At 44.8% G+C, this 21281-nt stretch overlaps 1 protein-coding gene across 1 annotated transcript; it reads left to right on the top strand.

Annotated features, from left to right (window-relative positions):
- The first annotated feature begins 5219 nt into the window (after nucleotides 1–5219).
- LOC113428445 (solute carrier family 22 member 6-A-like) lies at nucleotides 5220–16982 on the top strand. The gene is made up of 10 exons (XM_087943108.1): nucleotides 5220–5624; nucleotides 5915–6018; nucleotides 6971–7125; nucleotides 8317–8485; nucleotides 9286–9409; nucleotides 11085–11200; nucleotides 12594–12808; nucleotides 14003–14111; nucleotides 15353–15556; nucleotides 16862–16982. Exons 1-10 carry the CDS (start codon nucleotides 5220–5222, stop codon nucleotides 16944–16946), a joined length of 1686 nt encoding a protein of 561 aa, XP_087799234.1. The 3' UTR covers nucleotides 16947–16982.
- Nucleotides 16983–21281: the final 4299 nt, after the last annotated feature.

The following is a 21281-nucleotide window of genomic DNA, read 5'->3' on the forward strand; positions in this document are numbered from 1 at the left end:
TTAAGGGACTGGGGTTAAAACATACAATGGACAGTTGCAGGAACTGGGCCTGGCTAGTCTAGGGAAGAGAAGGACCAGGGGAGACATGAGAGCATCTTCCAATATTTGAGGGGCTGCCCCAGAGAGGAGGAAGGGGGTCAGGCTATTTTCCAAGGCACCCGAAGGCCAGACAAGGAACAATGGATGGAAACTGGTCAAGAAGAGATTCAACCTAGAAATAAGGAGAAATTTTCTGACAATGAGAACAATTAACCCATGGAACAGAAGTTGCCTTTGGAAGTTGTGGGAGCTTCATCCCTGGAGGCTTTCAAGAAGAGACTGGACTGCCATCTGTCAGAAATGGCATAGGGTCTTCTGCTTGGCCATGGGGTTGGACTAGATGACCTACAAGGTCCCTTCCAACTCTGTGAATCTGGTTCTAATGGATTGGTCCATTTCTGGATTCTGCCAATTGCTAAACTGAGGATTGGGGATTGGGTTTCAAAAATGCCAGCTAATTCCTCTCATGCTGTAACGGTTGTAAGTGTGAAAAATGGTCACGAATCACTTTTTTCAGTGCCGTTGTAAGTTCAGTTACTAAATGAATGGTTGTAACCCGAGGTCTATCTGAACAGAGCTATTGCAGCAAAGGTATTAGTAATCCAAGCAGAAACGAGAGTCTTCTCCAAGATTTTGGAAATATGCCCCTCCCACCCAGAGGTGGTATTCAGCAGGTTCTGACCAGTTCTGGAGAACCAGTAGCGGAAGATTTGAATAGTTCGAAGAACCGGCCAATACCACCTCTGACTGGCCCCGCCCCCATCTATTCTCCGCCTCCCGAGTCTCAGCTGATTGGCTGGGTCTTCTTTGGTTGCCCTGCACAGGAGAACGGAGCTGGAAAGCAGGCTAGTGGGGTAGGGAGGGAATGGGGATTTTGCAGTATATCCTTCCCCTGCCACGCCCACCAAGCTACGCTCACGGAACCAGTAGTAAAAAAAAATTTTAATCCCACCTTGCCAACAAGTAGAATGGAAGCCCCGCCTCTCAATTTACATATTCACAATAGGCTTTGAATGATTTCTGCAATCTGGGTTAATTTTCTAGCAGGCCACCCCTGGGTTTTCACACCCGTTTAACCAGGTCAGCGGAACAGCGTGGCGCAGCATTGGCACCACTGAACTGAGGTTCATTTTGAACTTGGCTTAGTGACGGGGTGTCGTGCTGTGTCGTCCAACACCTTTAGATAATTGGGAGGTGGGGGCAGGGTTCAACTAGCTGGTGCAGATCCAGAAAATGGATTCCTTCTGCAACCAAGTTTAAAATGAGCGTACAGGGTAGTCCTTGACTCACGACGGTTCATTTAGTGGCCATTCAAAATTACACCAGCACTGGGAAAAAAGTGACTCATATTTATGACGGTTGCAGTGTCCAGGAGTCACGTGATCCCCTTCTGCGACCTTCTGATGGAGCCCGGTTCACTTAACTACCAGGTTCCTTAACTTAAAAACTGCAGAGACTGTGCTTAACAACTGTGGCGAGGCAGGTGTTAAGCCACATGGGGCAAAACTCACTTAATAATTGGCTCGCTTGCCAACAGAAATATTGGGCTCAATATTTGGTCGTAAGTCAAGGACTAGCTGCATAACTCTGGTTTCCCACCTTAACATTGGATGAGTTTCTTGCTTTCTCCCTGGCGTTTCTTGCTTTCTCCCTGGCATTTCTTGCTTTCTCCCTGGCGTTTCTTGCTTTCTCCCTGGCGTTTCTTGCTTTCTCCCTGGCGTTTCTTGCTTTCTCCCTGGCGTCTTCCAATTTGGAGGAGAAACGGCTGATTCTTAATTTTCCTCCCTGTCCTAAACCGATGAACCTCAGAGCCTGCCGTTCGTTCCCCTTGACCGGTTGAGATGAAGCCAGCTGGGTGACGCCTCACTGCGCTTGGTCACCGCTGCTCCCTGGGCCTCTTGCTCTGCTTTTCCGACCGTCGGTTGCCAGCGGTGCCACCTTACCAAGAAGGGCACCGGACCTTTGCACGCGATGACCGGAGAAAGCAAATAATCAACCAATTCTGGGGCAATTTGGGATCCCACCCAAATTTTCACAGGTGCCCTCCGGAGCAGGTTAGGGGCTGGGTTCACCTATGAAGGATGGATGGTGGCTTGTAACTGGAGGGCAAGTCGAGCTGGAAACACCACAGCCCACCACAGCCCTGGGCTGGTCGGGCTCTTGGCCTATAAAAACGTCGTGCAGTTTCAGTAGTTAGAAAACCAAAAGGCGGCTGAGGTGGGAAGGGAAGTGTGCGACAGTCAGGGTCAGAATAGCAGGCCAGGGCTTTCCCACCAGGAAGCTAGGTTTTCTGAAAAGAGTCCAGAATTATGATTAGCCACGTTATAGGTCGCTCTCGACTTACAACCATTCATTTAGTAATTGTTCAAAGTTACAACGGCAGTGAAAAAAGTGACTGACAACAGATCCTCACATTTACAACTGATCTCTTTCTCAGTTCTCAGTTCTCTCTCTCTCTCTCTCATCTATGTTCATCTATCATCTATTTTATATATTTATATCTTTCATCTACTTCTATCATCTTATATCTATCATCTGTCTATCATCTATCTTATCTACTTCTCTATTATCTAGCTTATCTATCATCCCTCTATCATCTCTCTTATCTATCTATTTATCTACCTACCTACCTATCTTATCTCTGTCTCTCTATCATCTATATTCTGTCTATCCTGCCTGCCTGCCTATCTATCTTATCTCTCTCTCTCTCTGTATCATCTATATTCTATCTGTCTATCATATCTCTTATCTATCTATCTATTTATCTATCTTCTTACCTACCTACCTATCTTATCTCGGACTCTATCTCTCTATCATCTATATTCTGTTTATCCTGCCTGCCTGCCTATCTATCTTATCTGTGTCTCTCTCTGTATCATCTATATTTATCTGTCTATCATATCTATCTACCTACCTACCTATCTTATCTCAGACTCTGTCTCTCTATCATCTATATTCTGTCTATCCTGTCTGTCTGTCTATCTGTCTATCTGATCTGTCTCTCTCTGTATCATCTATATTCTATCTGTCTATCTGTATCTATCTATCTATCTATCTATCTATCTATCTATCTATCTATCTATCTATCTATCTATCTACTATCTATCTATCTATCTATCTATCTATCTATCTATCTATCTATCTATCTACCTAAGTATCTAACTACCTACCTATCATATCTCAGACTCTGTCTCTCTATCATCTATATTCTGTCTATCCTGTCTATCCTGTCTGTCTGTCTGTCTTATCTCTGTCTCTCTCTGCATCATCTATATTCTGTCTATCCTGTCTATCCTGTCTGTCTGTCTGTCTTATCTCTGTCTCTCTCTGCATCATCTATATTCTGTCTATCTTATCTAGCTATCCATCCATCCATCCACATCTATCTGCCTGCCTGCCTGCCTATTCCCTCTCTTCCACCCCACTTGCTCTCCTTCCCCCACTCTCCCTCCCTCTCTCATCTATTTTCTCCCTCCCTGTCTCTCGTTTTATTACCTTGCTTTGCTTCACTTCACTGGAAAAAAATTGCCAAATCTACCAGGTTTCAAATCTGCAGTGAAATCAATTTATACGGATGATACTCTGAAGTGTTGCTTGCACAAAGGTGGAAAATTAAACCAGAGGCCTTAACGGTGAAATTGACTAAGAACTTTTGAAATTAAAAGATCATCTTTTCCCCAACATGGTGGGCAATATAATTGATTAAAAAATGGAGGGGGGGAGCAGAGGAGAGTCAGGGAACACCCAGAATTCCCCAGTCAGTATGTTTTAAGGTGTCTGGATTTCAACTCCCAGAATCCACATTACGTATCTGATATTAGCACAATTGAGAAAGTCCAGAAATATTTCACAAGAAGAGTTCTCCTCCTCTACTCGCTGTAGAATACCTTATGCCACCAGACTTGAAATTCTAGAACTAGAAAACCTTGAATTACGCCGTCTTCGGTCTGACTTAAGCATGGCATATAAAATCATACATTGCAATGTCCTACCTGTCAGTGAATACTTCAGCTTCAACCATAACAACACAAGAGCACACAATAGATACAAACTCAAAGTAAACCGCACCAAACTTGATTGCAGGAAATACGACTTCAGCAATAGAGTGGTCAATGTCTGGAATACTCTACCTGACTCTGTAGTTTCTTCCCCAAACCCCAAAAACTTTAACCTTAGACTGTCTACTATTGACCTCACCCCTTTCCTAAGAGGTCTGTAGGGCGTGCATAAGCGCACCAACGTGCCTACCGTCCCTGTCCTATTGTTTCTCCTATTCTTTTATTTTGCATATATGTACCCATTTCATGTATTCACAACTATGTATACTCTTATATTTATTATCTTGTAAACAATTGGCAAATCAAATAAATAAATAAATAAATAAATAAATAAATAAATAAATAAATAAATAAATAAAATTCCCCTAGCTAGCATGCTTTAAAATGAGTGCAATTTTGGGAGCTGAAGTCCACCTATCTTAAAGTTACCAAGTTTGAGAAACACTTATTTAAACAATCATGTTTAACAAAAATTGCCCCCCAAAAAGAACATATACACCCTAGGAGGGCATGGGTTATGGACGAATAGTCCAACCTCATTTTACAAGAGTTGAAATTAAAAAAAATTGAGATTTTTAATGCTCTATATGACATGGCCACTTTTCCACAGAAGCACCTAGATTTCCCCGCAAGGAGCTGAAATCGGCCTGTTTCTTCCGCAAAATAAGATCTGGCACATTTCTTGGTGGAGGGGAGATATAGAAAGCTGCCCCATTGGGGGGGTTTCTCTGAGGAAAAATACAGCCAATTTTCAGTGGCTCTCAAGTCACTCTGCCATCTTGTTTATCTCTGCCCAATGACGCAATATTAAGTTCATTTTCCAGTTCACTAGTTTCTTATTCCATTCGTAACCTCTCTGGCTATCCATACCGCTGCGGAGGAAATTTCCCTCGCAGTAACATTTTAACTAGCCCGGCTGAAGTTTTATATAAAGCCGGATGGGCCTCACCCCAAAGCATAGGGCCAAAAGGATACTGGTTGGGGAAACAGCAGAAAAGCTGCAGAATCGAGGTTGCCCAATTGCAGATTTGACTGGCCCCAGGGAGCTCTCCACTGCTTTGCCAGCTGTAAGATTATCAATTTCCAGAAACCGACTCCGCCGTCTCATCTCTCTGCGACGCCATGACGTTTGCTGATATTTTGGACAATGTCGGAGGAATGGGCCGCTTCCAAAGGATGATGGTTTCCTTCCTAGCCATCCCACTGATGATGCTGGCCAGTCATAACCTCCTGCAAAACTTCACAGCCGGCATCCCGCAGCATCACTGCCAAATCCGCATCGCGTCCAACGCCACTCGTCAAGGAAATGGTACCATGGGAAATTTGGGAGCCCATCAGTTCCTCAGGATCTCCGTCCCGATGGACGCGAACCGACGGCCTGAGCAATGCCGGCGTTTCACGGCCCCGCAGTGGCGGTTCCTGGACCCGAATGCGACTCTTAGCAACGAGACGGTATTTGACACCGAAGCCTGTGAAGATGGATGGACTTACGACCGGAGCTTGTTCAGCAACACGATTGTCAGTGAGGTGAGAAAGAAACCATTTTTTGGTTTGAAAGGGATGAGAAAAGTTTAAATATCTTAGAGTAGTGTTTAGCAACTTTAAGATGGGTGGGCGTCAGCTCCCAGAATCCCCCAGCCAGCATGCTTTAAGTGGGGTGGACTTCTACTCCCAGAATTCCCCATCCAGCATGCTTTAAGAGGGGTAAATTTCAACTCCCAGAATCCCCCAGCCAACAATGCATGATCAGGGGGGGACTTGAGATCTGCAAAAATTCTCAATGGTTTTGGTTCTCTCTTCCCAAAACTATTTTCCAGTGGAATCTAGTGTGCGAATCTCGGTCCCTGAGACAAATGGCTCAATCTCTTTACATGGCTGGCGTCTTGATTGGATCGCTCCTAATCGGAAATCTCTCGGACAGGTGAGCAGTGAGAGGCAGCGTGGTGTAGGGGGTTAGAGTTTTGGATTAGGAGTGGGTGTAATGGTGTGTGGGGAAGGCCTCGGGAGACAGGCAGAGAGATGCTGCCAAGGGAACGGTGAGATAAAAGGCAGCTGAGCCCTCAGCGGGCGTAATGGATGCAGAAAGAGGTTCAGAAGGGACCCTCCCTAGTTTCTCAGGCTGTAAAGTGGGGGGGAGAATATAGATCTATGGACAAGAATGTGAGCAAGTATGTGTAATGGTATGTGAGAAGACCTTGGGAGTTGGAGTGAAGAGACCTGTCCAGTAATGGTCAGAAAAGAGAGCATAGGTCTCAGCTATGTAACAGACAGGGCAAGAGGTTCAGAAGGGACCCTCCCTAGTTTCTCAGGCTGTAAAGGGATGGGGAGGAGAATCGAGATCTACGGAAAGAGTTCAACCTTATTAGACTGTGCAACGATATATGGGGAACACCTTGGGAGAGGAAGCAAAGAGATACTGCCCAGGAATGGTCAGATAAGAGGCAGTATAACGCTCAACTGGTAGGACAAGAGGCTCAGAACAGACTCTCCCTAGTTTCTCAGTCAGTCAAGGAGATGGTGGGTATGGTATGTGGGGAAGACCTTGGCAGAAAGGCAGATAAGAGAGAGCATAGCCCTCGGCTGCATAATGGATGTAAAAAGAGGTTGGATGGGACCCTCCCTAGTTTCTCAGGCTGTAAAGGGAGTGGGGAGAAAATCTAGATCTAGAGAAAGAGTTCAGAGTGTGTGCAAGGATATGGGGGGAAAGACCTTGGGAGACGGAGCAAAGAGACCCTGTCAGATAAGAGACAGCACAGCCCTCAGCTGTATAACAGGCAGGGCGAGAGGCTCACAGGAGACCCTCCCTAGTTTCTCAGGTTGTAAAAGCAAAAATACCCGGTTCGAAACGTGACTATAATGTCTGTTTCTTACAGGTTTGGCAGGAAATCCCTGATCGTTTGGTGCTATCTGCAGATGGGGGTGGCCGGAGCTGGCACGGCCTTTGCGCCCAACTTCACCATCTATTGCATCCTCCGTTTCCTGTGTGGCATGGCGATGTCCGGCATTTCCCTCAATTCAGTTTCTCTCTGTGAGTCTCCAGCGTTTCTCTCTTCCCCACCGGTCAAAGCTCCCAATTCCTTTGCTCTGTTCTGCAAAATGTGCTTTTCCTTTTTTCCCTTCCTCAATTTTTTTTTTGGGGGCGGGAATATATGTGTGTGTGTGTGTGTGTGAGTGTGTGTGTGTGTATGTATATGGTCAATAGGGCCCAGCAGAGATTATACTACCTGAGGCTTCTCAGAAAACAACAACTGAATGGAAAACTGCTGGTGACCTTCTACCGCTGCACCAGAGAGAGTATCTTAACTCACTGCATCTCTGTAGGGTTTGCCAATTGCACAGGGGCAGATAGGACAGCACTCCAGAGGGTGAATGTCATTGCCCAGAGGATCACGGGTTGCCCTCTCCCCTCTTTGGAAGAGCTTCATAGCTCCCGCTGCCTTAAGAAAGCTCAAAACATCCTCAAAGATCCATCTCATCCTGGGAACACTTTTTCTGAACTATTACCACCTGGCAGACGGTACAGGATAATCATAAAAACAAGGACAAATAGGCTGAAAAACAGCTTCTATCCCAGGACAGTAACTCTATTAAATTTTACTGTATAGTGCAATATGAATGCAATATCAGGGGATTTCAATTCAATGTGGAGGGTGAAGGATGTGTGGCTGTCTTCATGGTCAAGATGTACACTGAAGTTGGTGTTTGATTTCATTGTACGAGGTACAAGGACAATAAAAAAATAAAGGTAAACTAAACTATATGTAAAGGTATACGTATACATATATATGTATGGTATTCAGCTTGGTTCGGGTATTTTCCCACATCATTATAGTTGTGCTTTTAATATCATAGATATAAATAACTAAGACATTAACATTACACATAAACAGAATCTCATCTGCCATCATCAGTATACACACACACACACACACACACACACACACAGAAAGAGTATTGGATATAAGGATTACAGGTAGTCCTCAATGTATGGCCACAATTGAGCCCAAAATGATTGTCTGACGAGCAATGTCAATGGGGAAGCCCGGTTCACTTAATAACCATGTGACTAACTTAACGACTGCACTTAACAACTGTGGCAAGGATGTTCGTAAAATGAAGGCAAAGCTCCCATCGCAACTGTCTCGCTTAGCAACGGAAATGTTGTCATAAACCGAGGACGACCCTGCAGTATTTTACGTTGTGTCTTTTTTCTTTATAGGCATGGAGTGGATTCCCAGCAAATACCGGGCCATCGTTGGCACGACCAATGGTTACAGCTACACAACTGGGCAGTTCATCCTGGCTGGCGTGGCGTATCTCATCCGCGACTGGCGCTGGCTGCAGCTGGCTGTCTCCCTCCCTTTCTTCATCTTCTTCCTCTACTCCTGGTAGGTGACACTGGAAGCTTTCAAAGAAGAGACTGGACTGCCATTCTGTCAGAAATGGTGTAGGGTCTCCTGCTTTGGAGGGGGTTGGACTAGATGACCTACAAGGCCCCTTCCAACTCTGGTATTCTATATTCAATGGAACAGAAGTTGCCTTTGAAAGTTGTGGGAGCTTCATCCCTGGAAGCTTTCAAGAAGAGACTGGGCTGCCATTTGTCAGAAATGCTGCTTTGGAGGGGGTTGGACTAGATGACCTACAAGATCCCTCCCGACTCGGTTAAATCTATTAGGTTGGCAGAGTCAAAAAACGCCTTCTATTTTCTCCTCGCTGGAATAGTTTTCATTTTTAGGAATGGGCAGGAGGTTTTTGTTTTTTTTCCTGCTTTATTCTATTCTTGTTTTATAATTTTTTAAATTTTATTTTATCGGAGGATCCCACCACAGCCAGGCCAGAAGTAAATAATGAGATGGTTAGCTTCAGTAGATACTGAATTATAACATCTATTCCATTGCGAATTCTATACCTCCATATTATGGTGGTTTAATTCTGGTTTTTTATCTAAATTGAATGTTTTATCTTGTATATTATACTGTCCACATCTCTCTCTCTCTTTCTCTCTTTTTCTCCCTCCTGCTCTGTGTGTATGTATACACACACACACACACACACACACACAATTCTCTGCCTTCCATCCGATTCCTCCTTTCACTCTTAAATTCCCATCCCCTTTTCCGAGGCCCAGCTCTAACCACTAGGTCTCAGGGCTATCCGAGAGCTGCAAAATTAACTTCTTGACTTGCAGGTTTTTCGTCGAATCCGCCCGGTGGCTGGCCATTTCGGGGAACCACGAGAAGGCAACGCAGGGGCTGAAAAAAGCTGCCTGGATTAACGGGAAGAAGGAAGAAGGGAATAAACTCAGTGTGGAGGTACGAGGCCCTGTTATTCCACCTGGAATCCACCCCCGCTCCCCCCCCTTTTTTTTCTTTTTTGCAAAATGCAATAAAAACTGGGATATTCCTCATTTTCCAAGGCTGGGGTGTGATGAATTTTTTAGTGGGAGCTGGCCCAACAATGCAGAATCGAGAAGGGCAGAGATGTGAAAAGGGGATTCTGGATGCTCTTAGCGATAGATTCTGCTTTTTCCAGGGCTGGTGTGCAAAGCTTTTGCACTCTCAAATCTGACAGCCTCCAGGCTGGGAATTTCTTTTGAAACTGGGCAAACCGAAAGAGGCCATCCCACCTTCTTCCCCCATGCATCCTGTTCTCCCCTTCCCCAATCTTTTAAATATGATTTTATTTGGATCGTGATCTTCATTTTATTTGTTTTTAGAAATATGTATCTGTTAAGGTTTTGATGTTTCAATGCTGTAAGCCAGCCAGAGCCTCATTTGGCTGTAAGACAGGTGGAAAATAAATTTAATAAATGAATGAATGAAGGAATACACCTAGTCCTTGACTTATGTCCACAAGGGAGCCCAATATTTCTGCTGCTAAGTGAGACGGTTGCTCAGTGAGTTTTACCCCACTTTATGACGTTCTTGCCACAGGTATTAAGTGAATCCCTGCGGGTGGGAAGTTAGTCACACAGTTTTAAAGTGAATCTGCCTTCCCCATTGAATTTGCTTGTCAGAAGGTCGCAAAAGGGGATCATGCGAACCCTGCAACCGTCGTAAATATGAGTCCATTGCCCAGCGTCTGAATTTTAATCACATGACCAGGGAGAGACATTGCAAGGGTTGTAAGTGTGAAAAACGGTCGTCAGTCCTTTTTAAAGGGCCGTAGTAAACTTTGAGTGGTCAAGGATGACCTGTAAATCTGTCCAGGATGGTATAAGGACCCCTCCATTGGGCATGAGGTTGGACTGAAAGACCTCCAGGGTCACTTCCAGCCTCCTTATTCTATGATTCTATCAGCTGTCTTGCAACTCGGAGGAAGGTTTCCAGGGGTGGGCTTCAAATTTTTTAGCAAGGGGCTCTCCGCCCTAATGATTGGCTGGGTGGGTGTGGCCAACTCGGCATCACTTCTTTGCCCTAATTATCTAAAAAAAGATATATATACCCAAAAGTACTTTATTATTTCATGTATTTAATTGAATACTTCAATAAAAGACTGGGTGAAGCCAGGCTTAGTAGCAGTGACTGTGAGAGGGAACTTGGAGTTTCCGGTGAGTTATGTGATTCTTATTATTGGGGAATTAATCCCCTCGGAGGCTAGTAGCTTATGTGATCTGATTTTCTCAATGGCTCTCCCTTGCAAGTGCTGAGTGGATTGTTTATCTAGCTTGCAACACTTTTACAAGGTGTGAAATGCTCTTGGCTGGACGCCCAGAAGGCTATTAGGAGCTTTCCTTGCTGCTTGTCTTGTCTTTCTGAGAAGTCCAGTTGGGGCTCTCTGAGCCCTGCTGTCCCCAGCAGCCGACCCGGAGGTCCCAATCTTCTAGAAGCAAAGGACAAAGCGTTATGATACGTTAGCAGTTCTTTCCGAGCAATTGGCCAGTTCTCATTCCAAGAATCCCAATTTTTTTCCCCCAGTTTACTTTACTCATTCAGGGAGTGGACAAAGCCTTGCACTGATTTCTCTTCTCCTCCTCCTCCTCCCCAGGTTTTGAGAGGCAGCATGCAGGCAGAGGGTTCTCCCATCAAATCCAGACACAGTATGGCCGACCTGGTGCGCACGCCAGGCATGCGTAAAATTTCCTTTGGCGTCAGCTTCTTCTGGTAAGAGTCGTTTTTTTTCTTCCCTGCTCCTTGCTTTTTTTCCCAGAACGGCGGTTTCTTTTCCATCAAACCAGGTTATTCTACTTTGCAAGTCCTCCGTCCAGCTCTGGTCACAAGGTACCCCAAAAGAGGCTGAGTCCCTAAAAGAAGAACAACTAAGATGTTCATGGAGATTCTCAGTCATCCAAGGTCAGGGTTGATCCCAAAGAAGCTTTTTTTTTTCAAAAGGCAACCTGGACTTGGTTTTTCCAAAGTCCAAGTTGGAGAAGCACGTTTGGAACAACCACGAAGATGATTAGAGGACTGGAGACTAAAACATACACAGAATGGATTGCTGGAATTGGGTATATGTCTAGTTTATTTAATAAAGAGAAAGACCAGTGGAGACATGATGGCAGTGTTCCAATATTTGAGGGGCTGCCCCAGAATACTGCATCCAGTTTTGGTCACCACACTATAAAAAATATGTTAAGGCTCTAGAAAGAGTGCAGAGAAGAACGACTAAGATGATTAGGGGACTAAAACATTATGAAGAACGGTTGCAGGAACTGGGCCTGGCTAGTCTAGGGAAGAGAAGGACCAGGGGAGACAGGAGAGCATCTTCCAATATTTGAGGGGCTGCCCCAGAGAGGAGGAAGGGGGTCAAGCTATTTTCTAAAGCCCCCGAAGGCCAGACAAGGAAGAATGGATGGAAACTGATCAAGGAGAGATTCAGCCTGGAAATGAGGAGGAATTTCCGAACAGGGAGAACAATCAACCCATGGAACAGAAGTTCCCTTTGGAAGTTGTGGGAGCTTCATCCCTGGAGGCTTTCAAGAAGAGACTGGACTGCCATTTATCCAAAACGGTATCGGATCTCCTGCTTAGCAAAGGGTTGAATTACCTTCCTTAGATAAGCATGGAATTGAATTAGATGTCTAGTTTAATGAAGAGAAGTACTGGGAATGACACGATAGCACTCTTCCAATATTTGAAGGGCCATCCCACAGGGGAGTGGGGTCAACCTATTCCCCAAAGCACCTGAGGGCAGGGCAAGAAGCAACGGATGGAAGCTCATCAAGGAGAGATCCAACCTAGAATTAAGGAGAAATTCCCTGACAGGGAGAACAATTACCGGTAATTAGTGGAGCAACTTGCCTCCAGAAGTTTTGGATTCTCTATCACTGGAGGTTTTCAAAAGTAGACCGGAAAGCCATTTGACTGGGATGGTTTAAGGTCTCCTGCCTTGAGCAAGGGTTGGACTAGAAGACCTCTGAGAACCCTCCCCACTCTATGATCCTCTGATCCCTAGGGACAAAGGGATCCAGATTTCCCCCCCCCCACCCCCAAGAAAAATAATGGCTGTTTTGAGGGGGAGGGTGTCAAGTTTTCCAATTCTCTCCTCCCCTTCTAGGTTTGCCACCAGCTTCGCTTATTATGGGCTGGCCATGGACCTGCAGAATTTCAATTTCAACATCTACCTGGCCCAGCTGGTGTTTGGCGTCGTCGACATCCCTTCCAAGTTCATCTCGGTGATCACCATCATGTACGTGGGCCGACGGTTCTCCCAAGCCCTCTCGCTGATCATGGCTGGCGTGTGCATCTTAGCCAACATCTTTGTGCCGCAAGGTAAGGATACCACCAGGAGTAAAACAGACTGGCTTCATAACCGGGGGACTAATGTCACAACTGCAGTGATATTCCCTTTAACAAACGCGGTGAGAAAAAAAGTCACCACATGGGACCAAACGCCTCACTTTGCGCCATAAATCCTGGGCTCAGTTGTGGTCGTAAGTCGAGGACCACCTGCGTTAATTTCAACCCATTTTAAGGGAGAAAAATTCCTCACATTGAGTGCAATCAGCCAATGGAACAACTTGCCTCCAGAAATTGTCGGGACTTCATCGCTGGAGGCTTTTAAGAAGAGACTGGGGGTTGGACTAGATGACCTCCAAGGTCCCCTTCCAACTCTATTTCTATGTTCTGTGTTCTAACACCAATAATAATTCAAATACCAGTCAAGGGCAGGAGCCTTATTTAATTCAGGTTGTTCAAAAGAATTTGACAAACAGAGGCATAGAATCAAGATCAGGTGAAGTATTAGTATGGCTTTATAAAACTGTAGTAAGACCACACTTGGAATACCTGACAACCAATTTTGGTTACCATACTGCAAAAAAGATGTCGAGACCTTGGAAAAAAACGTTCAGAGAAGAGCAACTAAGATGATGGAGACTAAAACATAGGAAGAATAGTTGCAGGATTTTTGGGTTTGGCTAGTCTGAAGAAAAGAAGAAATTAGGGGTGACATGAGAGCAGTATTCTAGTATTTGAGGGGCTGCCACAAAGAAGAGGGGGTCAAATTATTCTCCAAAGCACCTGAAAGCAGGACAAGAAACAATGGATGGAAACTAATCAAGGAGAGAAGCAACCTGGAATTAATTATACATTTCCTGACAGTGAGGACAATTAACCAGTGGAACAACTTGCCACCAGAAATCGTGGGCACTGGAGGTTTTTAAGAAGAGACTGGACTTATTGTCTGAGATAGGTTGAGCAGGGGGCTGGGCTAGAAGACCTCCCAAGGTCCCTTCCAGCTCTATTCTATTCTAATTTTCCAAGCTAGAGGCTATCAAAATGAAGGCATTTACAATTTCCAAAGCCAATTTTCTCATTTTTGAGGTAGACTTAGTGGGATTTTCGAAAAAGCACTTTCCCACCAGCTCACTTTCTTCTCGTGCAAAAAAAAAAAAAAAAATATCGTTCTTTCCTGAAACCCAAGTAGAAATTCTGTGCCTGATTGTGAGTTTCTTGTCTCCTTAGATTTGAGCACCCTGAGGATGATTTTTGCCGTGGTTGGCAAGGGATCTTTGGCTGCTTCTTTCAATTGTGCCTACATCTTTTCTGGAGAGCTTTTCCCAACCATAATCAGGTGAGTAAAGCCAGCGGCATCAACCTTTTTTTCCAAAGCCCCAGGAGGCAGGACAAGAAACAAGCGATGGGAATATATCAAGGAGAGAAGGCAACCTGGAACTAAGGAGGAATTTCCTGACGGTGGGAATGATTAACCCGTGGAACTGCTTGCCCCCAGAAGTTGTGGGTTCTCCAACACTGGAGGTTTTTTAAGAAGAGATTGGATAACCATTTGTCTGAAATCTCCTGTTTGAGCAGGTGGGTTGGACTAGATGGCCTTCAAGGACCAAAAAGCAGGATGCAAGCTTTGATGGGCCACTCTTTTGAGCTGGCTGCACCTGATTCCCCCCAAAGGGGCTGGAAAGAGCAAGTTAACCCTGATTCAAAGGGGGAACAAAGGTTAACTCAAGGTTTGACTCAGCCTTCCGTCCTTCCGAGGTGGTTAAAATGAGGACCCAGATTGTTGGGGGCAATAGGCTGACTCTGTAAACCGTTTAGAGAGGGGTGGAAAGCACAATGAAGCGGTATATAAGTCTAAGTGCTATTGCTATTGCCCTGTCTTCCCTCCTTCCTTCCTTCCTTCCTTCCTTCCTTCCTTCCTTCCTTCCTTCCTTCCTTCCTTCCTTCCTTCCTTCCTTCCTTCCTTCATACACTGACTCTGTAAACTGCTTAGAGAGAGATGGAAAGCACAATGAAGCAGTATATAAGTCTAAGTGCTATTGCTATTGCCCTATCTTCCTTCCTTCCTTCCTTCCTTCCTTCCTTCCTTCCTTCCTTCCTTCCTTCCTTCCTTCCTTCCTTCCTTCCTTCCTTCCTTCCTTCCTTCCTTCCTATACTGACTCTGTAAACCACTTAGAGAGGATGGAAAGCACAATGAAGCAGCATATAAGTAAGTGCTATTGCTATTGCCCTGTCTTTCTTCCTTCCTTCCTTCCTTCCTTCCTTCCTTCCTTCCTTCCTTCCTTCCTTCCTTCCTTCCTTCCTTCCTTCCTTCCTTCCTATACTGACTCTGTAAACCACTTAGAGAGGGATGGAAAGCACAATGAAGCGGTATATAAGTCTAAGTGCTATTGCTATTGCCCTATCTTTCTTCCTTCCTTCCTTCCTTCCTTCCTTCCTTCCTTCCTTCCTTCCTTCCTTCCTACCTACCTACCTACCTACACTGACTCTGTAAACCGCTTAGAGAGAGATGGAAAGCACAATGAAGCGGTATAGAAGTCTAAGTGCTATTGCCATTAATGCATCCTTTCTCCTTAACAGGCAATCTGGAATGGGTCTGGGGGGAACCATGGCTCGGATCGGGAGCATGGCAGCCCCCTTGGTGAGGATGAGCGGGGACTTTTTCCCACCGCTGCCCCTGATCATCTACGGCGCGGCCCCCATCCTGTCTGGCATCCTCACCTGCTTCCTCCCAGAGACACGGAACGCGCCGTTGCCCGAGACGATCGAACAAGTTGAAAGACGGTGGGTCCCGAACACGCTTCTCCAACTGGGGGGGAGTAGGGGAAAGAAAGGGGTTGGGGCTCCCCAGGTAGGGAGGGGGTGCCTTTGGGGGAGAGAGGAAATGGGTGGTGGTCACATCAGGGATGGAGGCTGTGCAGGGGTGGGGGGGTTCTTTTTCCATCTCGGAAAAGAGATGGAAAATGTTTTTTTAGGGGCTGATATGAGAGGTTCTCCTTGTTTTTGAAACCAGAGAAAGGGGACACTGTGATCTACACCAGAGTTTTCAGGTCTTCCCTGTTGCAAAATGTTAAGGCCGCCGGTTTTTAACCGTTGGGGTGTTGAATTTTGGAGGGGGGGGGCCCTCAAGCAGCAAAACATCTGTGGAATTGGTGAACCATCCCTGCCTAGAGTCCTTCCCTCTCTCCCTGATTCTCTCCTTCCTTCCTTCCCTCCCTTAGTCCTTCCTCTTTCCCATTCTCTCCTTCCTTCCTTCCTTCCTTCCTTCCCTTAACTCTTCCTCCCTCCCATTCCTTCCTTTCCTTAGTCCTCCCTCCCTCCCAATCTCTCCTTCCTTCCTTCCTTCCTCCTTCCCCCCCTTAATTTCTTCCCTCCTTCCTTCCTTCCTTCCCTTACTTCGCTCCTCTATCTCTAAATCTATTTCTGGGAACATTAGTACAGAATTACTGTATTTGTGGCGGGCCTGTTTGGCTTCCTCGAAACATCTAGCAGGTGAATAGGGACCTAAGGAATCTTCTCCATCCAGATGTGTGTTCTCCAATCCAGATGTATTGGTCCTCAGCCCCATAACAGGGAGATATCATTGATCTAATTCAGTAGCCAAAGGCGGTCAGTGATTTTCAATGTAAGCTTCAGCCTAGCTGCTTCCTAGTTGAAGATAGTGAGTTTTTCCACCTTAGCCACTTGAAGATGTGTGGACTTCAGCTCCCAGAATTTCCGAGCCAGCATAGCATCGCATCACATCGCATAGCAGGCTGGGGGAATTCTGGGAGTTGAAGCCCACACATTTTCAAGTGGGAAAGGTTAGAATTAGATAACATTCAGGGGTCTTCAAACTTGACAGCTTTAAGCTTTATGGACTTGAACTCCCAGAATTCCTCCTCCTCCAGTCATGTTAGCTCAGGAATTCTGGGAGTTGGAAGTCCACAAGTCTTAAACTTGCCAAGTTTGAAGAACCCTTGACATAGATGAACAGAGTTGGAAGGGACCTTGTAGATCATCTAGGTTGAGGAACGTTGCGTTAGCTCCTGTCGTCTTTGACGGTTTCTCCTTCTACAAATTATTTCTCTCCAACCTTTTCTTCTCAAGATCAAAGCCTGATGAAGAAGACGAACTTCAACTGAAGGTTCTCCTGACTTCAGACAAATCTGAGCACATCAAAGATGGACGCTAAGGGGCCAATATCAGAGCCTCCTCGCCTTCCACCGTCATCTTAGCATCCTGTTCCCTATCACCAGAACTAAATCCTCTTTTTCTGGGACATCTCAAATGGGTTGCCAACGAGACCTCATCCGAAAAAAAACTCCGAATGAGATCGGTTGGACGTGAAACTTGTGAATGACCTTGTAGAAAGTCCAAACATGGCTTAGAAACACAATATTTGCACACCGGAGGAGAAAACTATGGCTATGCTGATTATAAAGGAAGTCTTTTTTTTTTAAATCATTTTTTTCCCTCCATTTAAACGAGACTTGAATTATATCCGGGTCTTATATGCCTGTAAGGTGAGACCTGTAATCCATATATTTTTTTATAAAAAGGTGAAAATTTGAAGATTCTGCAGATGCAGCAATCGGGCAGACGTGCTGCGATATGACTTCACCGATGATATAACTTGGTTTGTGGCACAGCAAGGATCAGGTTCACACGCATCCAAGAGGATAATATGTAAACCTAGTTGTTGTCCCAGGCGAGCAAATTTTGCTGGTCAAGTTTACGTCGCTTCTATTACAAAGAGAGTCACTTCCTCCCTCACTCTTTCCGTGTGTCCCAGCCAGCATTACAAAACGGCTGAGTTCACGGAGTACACTCGGTTACGGATTCACACAATCCAGTGAATCGTAAAAGGACCAAACGGGACAGGTTAATCTCCAAATTGAAGCAGATGAACAAGGTTTGTTCAACTAGCACTTCGAGCATTGAAGGAGATGGGTCGTTTTTTAACTGACCTGGTCCAGGGTTTGTGTGAATCCAATCAACTGGGTTGGCCTAAAAACAAGGCATGGGTTAGATCAACAATGCACAATTGATGACTGGAAACCTCTTAGGGAGGATTTTGTGGGGGGGGGGGTTGTGTAAAAATGGAAAAAATAAATGAATGTGTGATTTATGGGCTTTGATGATTAGATAGGATAGATTATAGAAAGAAGAAAATCAAGACGTGACTTTAGAGAGGTCCATTTATAACTGTATTTATAACTGCTACGGAGAACATTGGAACTGCTGTGAAGAATATTTATAACTTTTTTAATTTATCTTCTATTTTTCTCTTCCTTTTTTACGATTTCAGTTTCCTCGAGTTCTTTCTTCTCTGTGTAGTTTTTACTGTTTTTCCTTTTTTTGCAGTTTCAGTTTTCTTTTTGATTTTTTTTTCTGTTTTTCTTTCTTGCACTCTCAGGTTTCTCTCTCTCTTTTTTCTTTTCTATTTTTCGTTTCCCTTTTTTCCCCCTTTTCACACTTTTGTCTTTTCCTCTTTCTTTCTTTTCTATTTTTCTTCCTTATTTTATATCCTTTTGTAATCGCTAACCTTCTCTTTAAAAGCATAATAAACATTGTCTATTTAAAAAAAAAGAACAGCAAAAACACAGTTAGGGAACCTGCCAACAATGGGCCCAGCATTTGTGATACCTACTTTTGAACTTTCCATATACAGAACAACCGCAGCCTGTATTTTATTTTATAGTTCGCACTTATATTCTGCTTTTGAATTTTGCATATATAGGAAAGCAATAGTCTGTACTGGGTTTTGGGTTTGTTTTGGCACTTATATTCTGTCAACGGGCACCATGTTTACAATTTTGTGTGTCTGTATTTGTGAACATTGACTGACATTTCAGGCACAGGATGCCTTAATAAATTTACTAATCCTCAACGTGTACAAGACTCCAGATGTTCTCACATTCTTTGCTAAAAACTGAGCCTCTCCTCTTCTGTTTGAAATGGTCCCAGATATTGTTTGTTTGGTTTGTTTTGGATGCCATGGTGTAAAAAATATGTTGAGACTCTAGAAAGAGTGCAGTGAAGGGCAACTGTGATGACCCAAAGGGGTGTGGCACAAAGGCCACAGAGTCAGATAATCAGTAGGAGTCCCTTTATTAGCCCCAACTTTGCCCCCAATGTCCTGGTTACCTTCTGGGCTGGAGAAAAACTCTCCCAGGAACAGCCTTTGGCTGTAGAAAATCAAGTCCAAAACATGGTCAACAAAAACTGGAACTATAAGTCCAATCAAGGCAAATGAGGTAATTGGTCCAGCAAGGCAGGAGAAGGAATTCCAGACATGAACCCGGTTGGGAAGATTCCAGGAACACAGATAACTAAAGTCAACACAAGATAAACTCAGTTTGCTCCCAGCAGCTACCACACTCGGCATGCATCTCTTTTAAGCTCCCTTCCCAGATGTGGCTAATGAAGGGAATCAGGGCCCTTTCTTCCCCTGTAAGCCACGCAACCCACATTGCTCCCTTCTCCGTTCCTCCCTGCGTGCCCTAGGATGAAGAGGAGGGTGGGCCTGGGTCTTCCTCTGAATTCCCTCTCCCTTGTTCTACCTTCTCCCTGCTCTTCCCAGCCAGACTTTGCCCTTCCCCAGTTTCCTCCACAGCCAACGGAACCACACTCCCACTCCCTGTCAGCTGTTCATCTTCCTCCTCCAGTCCAGATTCTGACAGGGGCATGGCAGCAACAAAGATGATTAGGGGACTGGAGGCTAAAACATATGAAGAATAGTTGCAAGAATTGGGTATGTCTAGTTAATGAAAAGAAAAACTAGATATGATAGCAGTCTTCTAATATTTGAGGGGCCGTCTCAGAGAAGAAGGGGTTGACCTGTTTTTCATAGCATGGGACGGCAGGATAAGAAGTAATGGGTGGAAGATCATTAAAGAGAGAACCAACCAATGAGCTTAATAGTTTGTAACTGTGAGGGGGATCTTGATATGAGCCAACAGTATGCAGCCGCAGCCAAAAAAGCCAGTGCAATCCTAGGTTGCTGCATAAACAGAGGGACAGAATCAAGATCACGTGAATGGGATCTTAATATCGCTTTACAAAGCCTTAGTACAGCCACACTTTGAATACTGCATCTAGTTTGGGTCGCCACAATATAAAAAAAGATGTTGAGACACTAGAAAAAATGCAGAGATGAGCAACAAAGAGGATTAGGAGGCTAAAATATATCAGGGATGGTTGCAGGAATTTGATACGTCTAGTCCAGAGAAAAGAAGGACTAGGGATGACATGATAGCAGTCTGCCAATATTTGAGGGGCTGCCACCCCAAAGAAGAGGGGGGGTCAGTCTATTCTCCAAAGCACCTGAAAGGAGAATGGATGGAAACTAATCCAGGGGAGAAGCAAGGGGGGACATGATAGCAGTGTTCCAATATCTAAGGGGCTGTCGAAGTAAGACTTACTCTCTAAAGCCCCTGAGAAATAATGGATGGAAACTTGTCCAAGAGAGAGCCAACCTAGAATTAAGGAGACATTTCCTGACAGAACAATTCATCATTCATGGACATCGTTCACGTTCCAACAATTCTTCATGGGACAGTTTGCCTCCAGGCACTGTGGGTGCTTCAACACTGGAGGTTTTCAGAAGTATACTGGACAACCATTTGACCAGGATGGTATAAAGTCCCTTGCTCGAGTGAGGGGTTGGACTAGAAGACCTCCAAAGGTCTCTCCCAGATCTGCGGTTCTGCCCTTGCCTTTGCTGTTGTGAGTGGCGATTCCAGGAACAGCCGATTTAACAATTCCAAGTTACAAGGGAGATTATTATTATTTTTTTAAAGATTTTTCTTTTTAACTGGGGCGGCCACAGACTGAGTATTGGCTCTCACTGCCCAAACAAGAGAGTTATATAACAGCGAATTATAGTTTGGGAAATGTTGATTCTAATCTCTGTTAAACTAAGCTTGCCAAGACCTTGTTAAGCCATTTTAATGGGGGGAGGGAGAGATCAGCCCCCCTGTGCCACTTCTAATTGTCAGCTCAATTGCAATCGTTGTTTTGATTCAGAAGGTGGCATTTTTGCATGGAACTGAATGGCTGAACTGGCTGTCATTGTCTTAGGTTCAAATTGATCGGGCTTTTAAAACAAAGCCTGCCCCAAAGTGGTTTATATCAAACTTCATTCATTCATTCATTCATTCATTCATTCATTCATTCATTCATTCATATCCTACCTATATCATTTTTGTAAATAACTCAAGGAGATGAACATACATAATATTCCTTCCTCTTCCTATTTTCCCGCAATGTGCATGGACTGGATTGAGTGATTGGCCAAAAGTCATCCAGTTGGCTTTTGTGCCTCAGTCAGGACTAGAACTCACTGTCTCCTGGTGATTTGCCCAGAATCACCCAGCTAGCTTTCATGCCTAAGTTAGGACTAGAACTCACAGTCATCTGGTGATTGGTCTAAAGTCACCCAGCTGGCTTTCATGCCTGAGGTAGGACTAGAACTCACAGTCACCTGGTGATTGGTCTAAAGTCACCCAGCCGGATTTCATACCTA

Source organism: Notechis scutatus, chromosome 14, assembly GCF_049901735.1.
Source record: "Notechis scutatus isolate UNSWTSFEM ecotype Mainland chromosome 14, rNotScu1.2, whole genome shotgun sequence".
In the NCBI taxonomy this organism is placed as follows: domain Eukaryota; kingdom Metazoa; phylum Chordata; class Lepidosauria; order Squamata; family Elapidae; genus Notechis; species Notechis scutatus.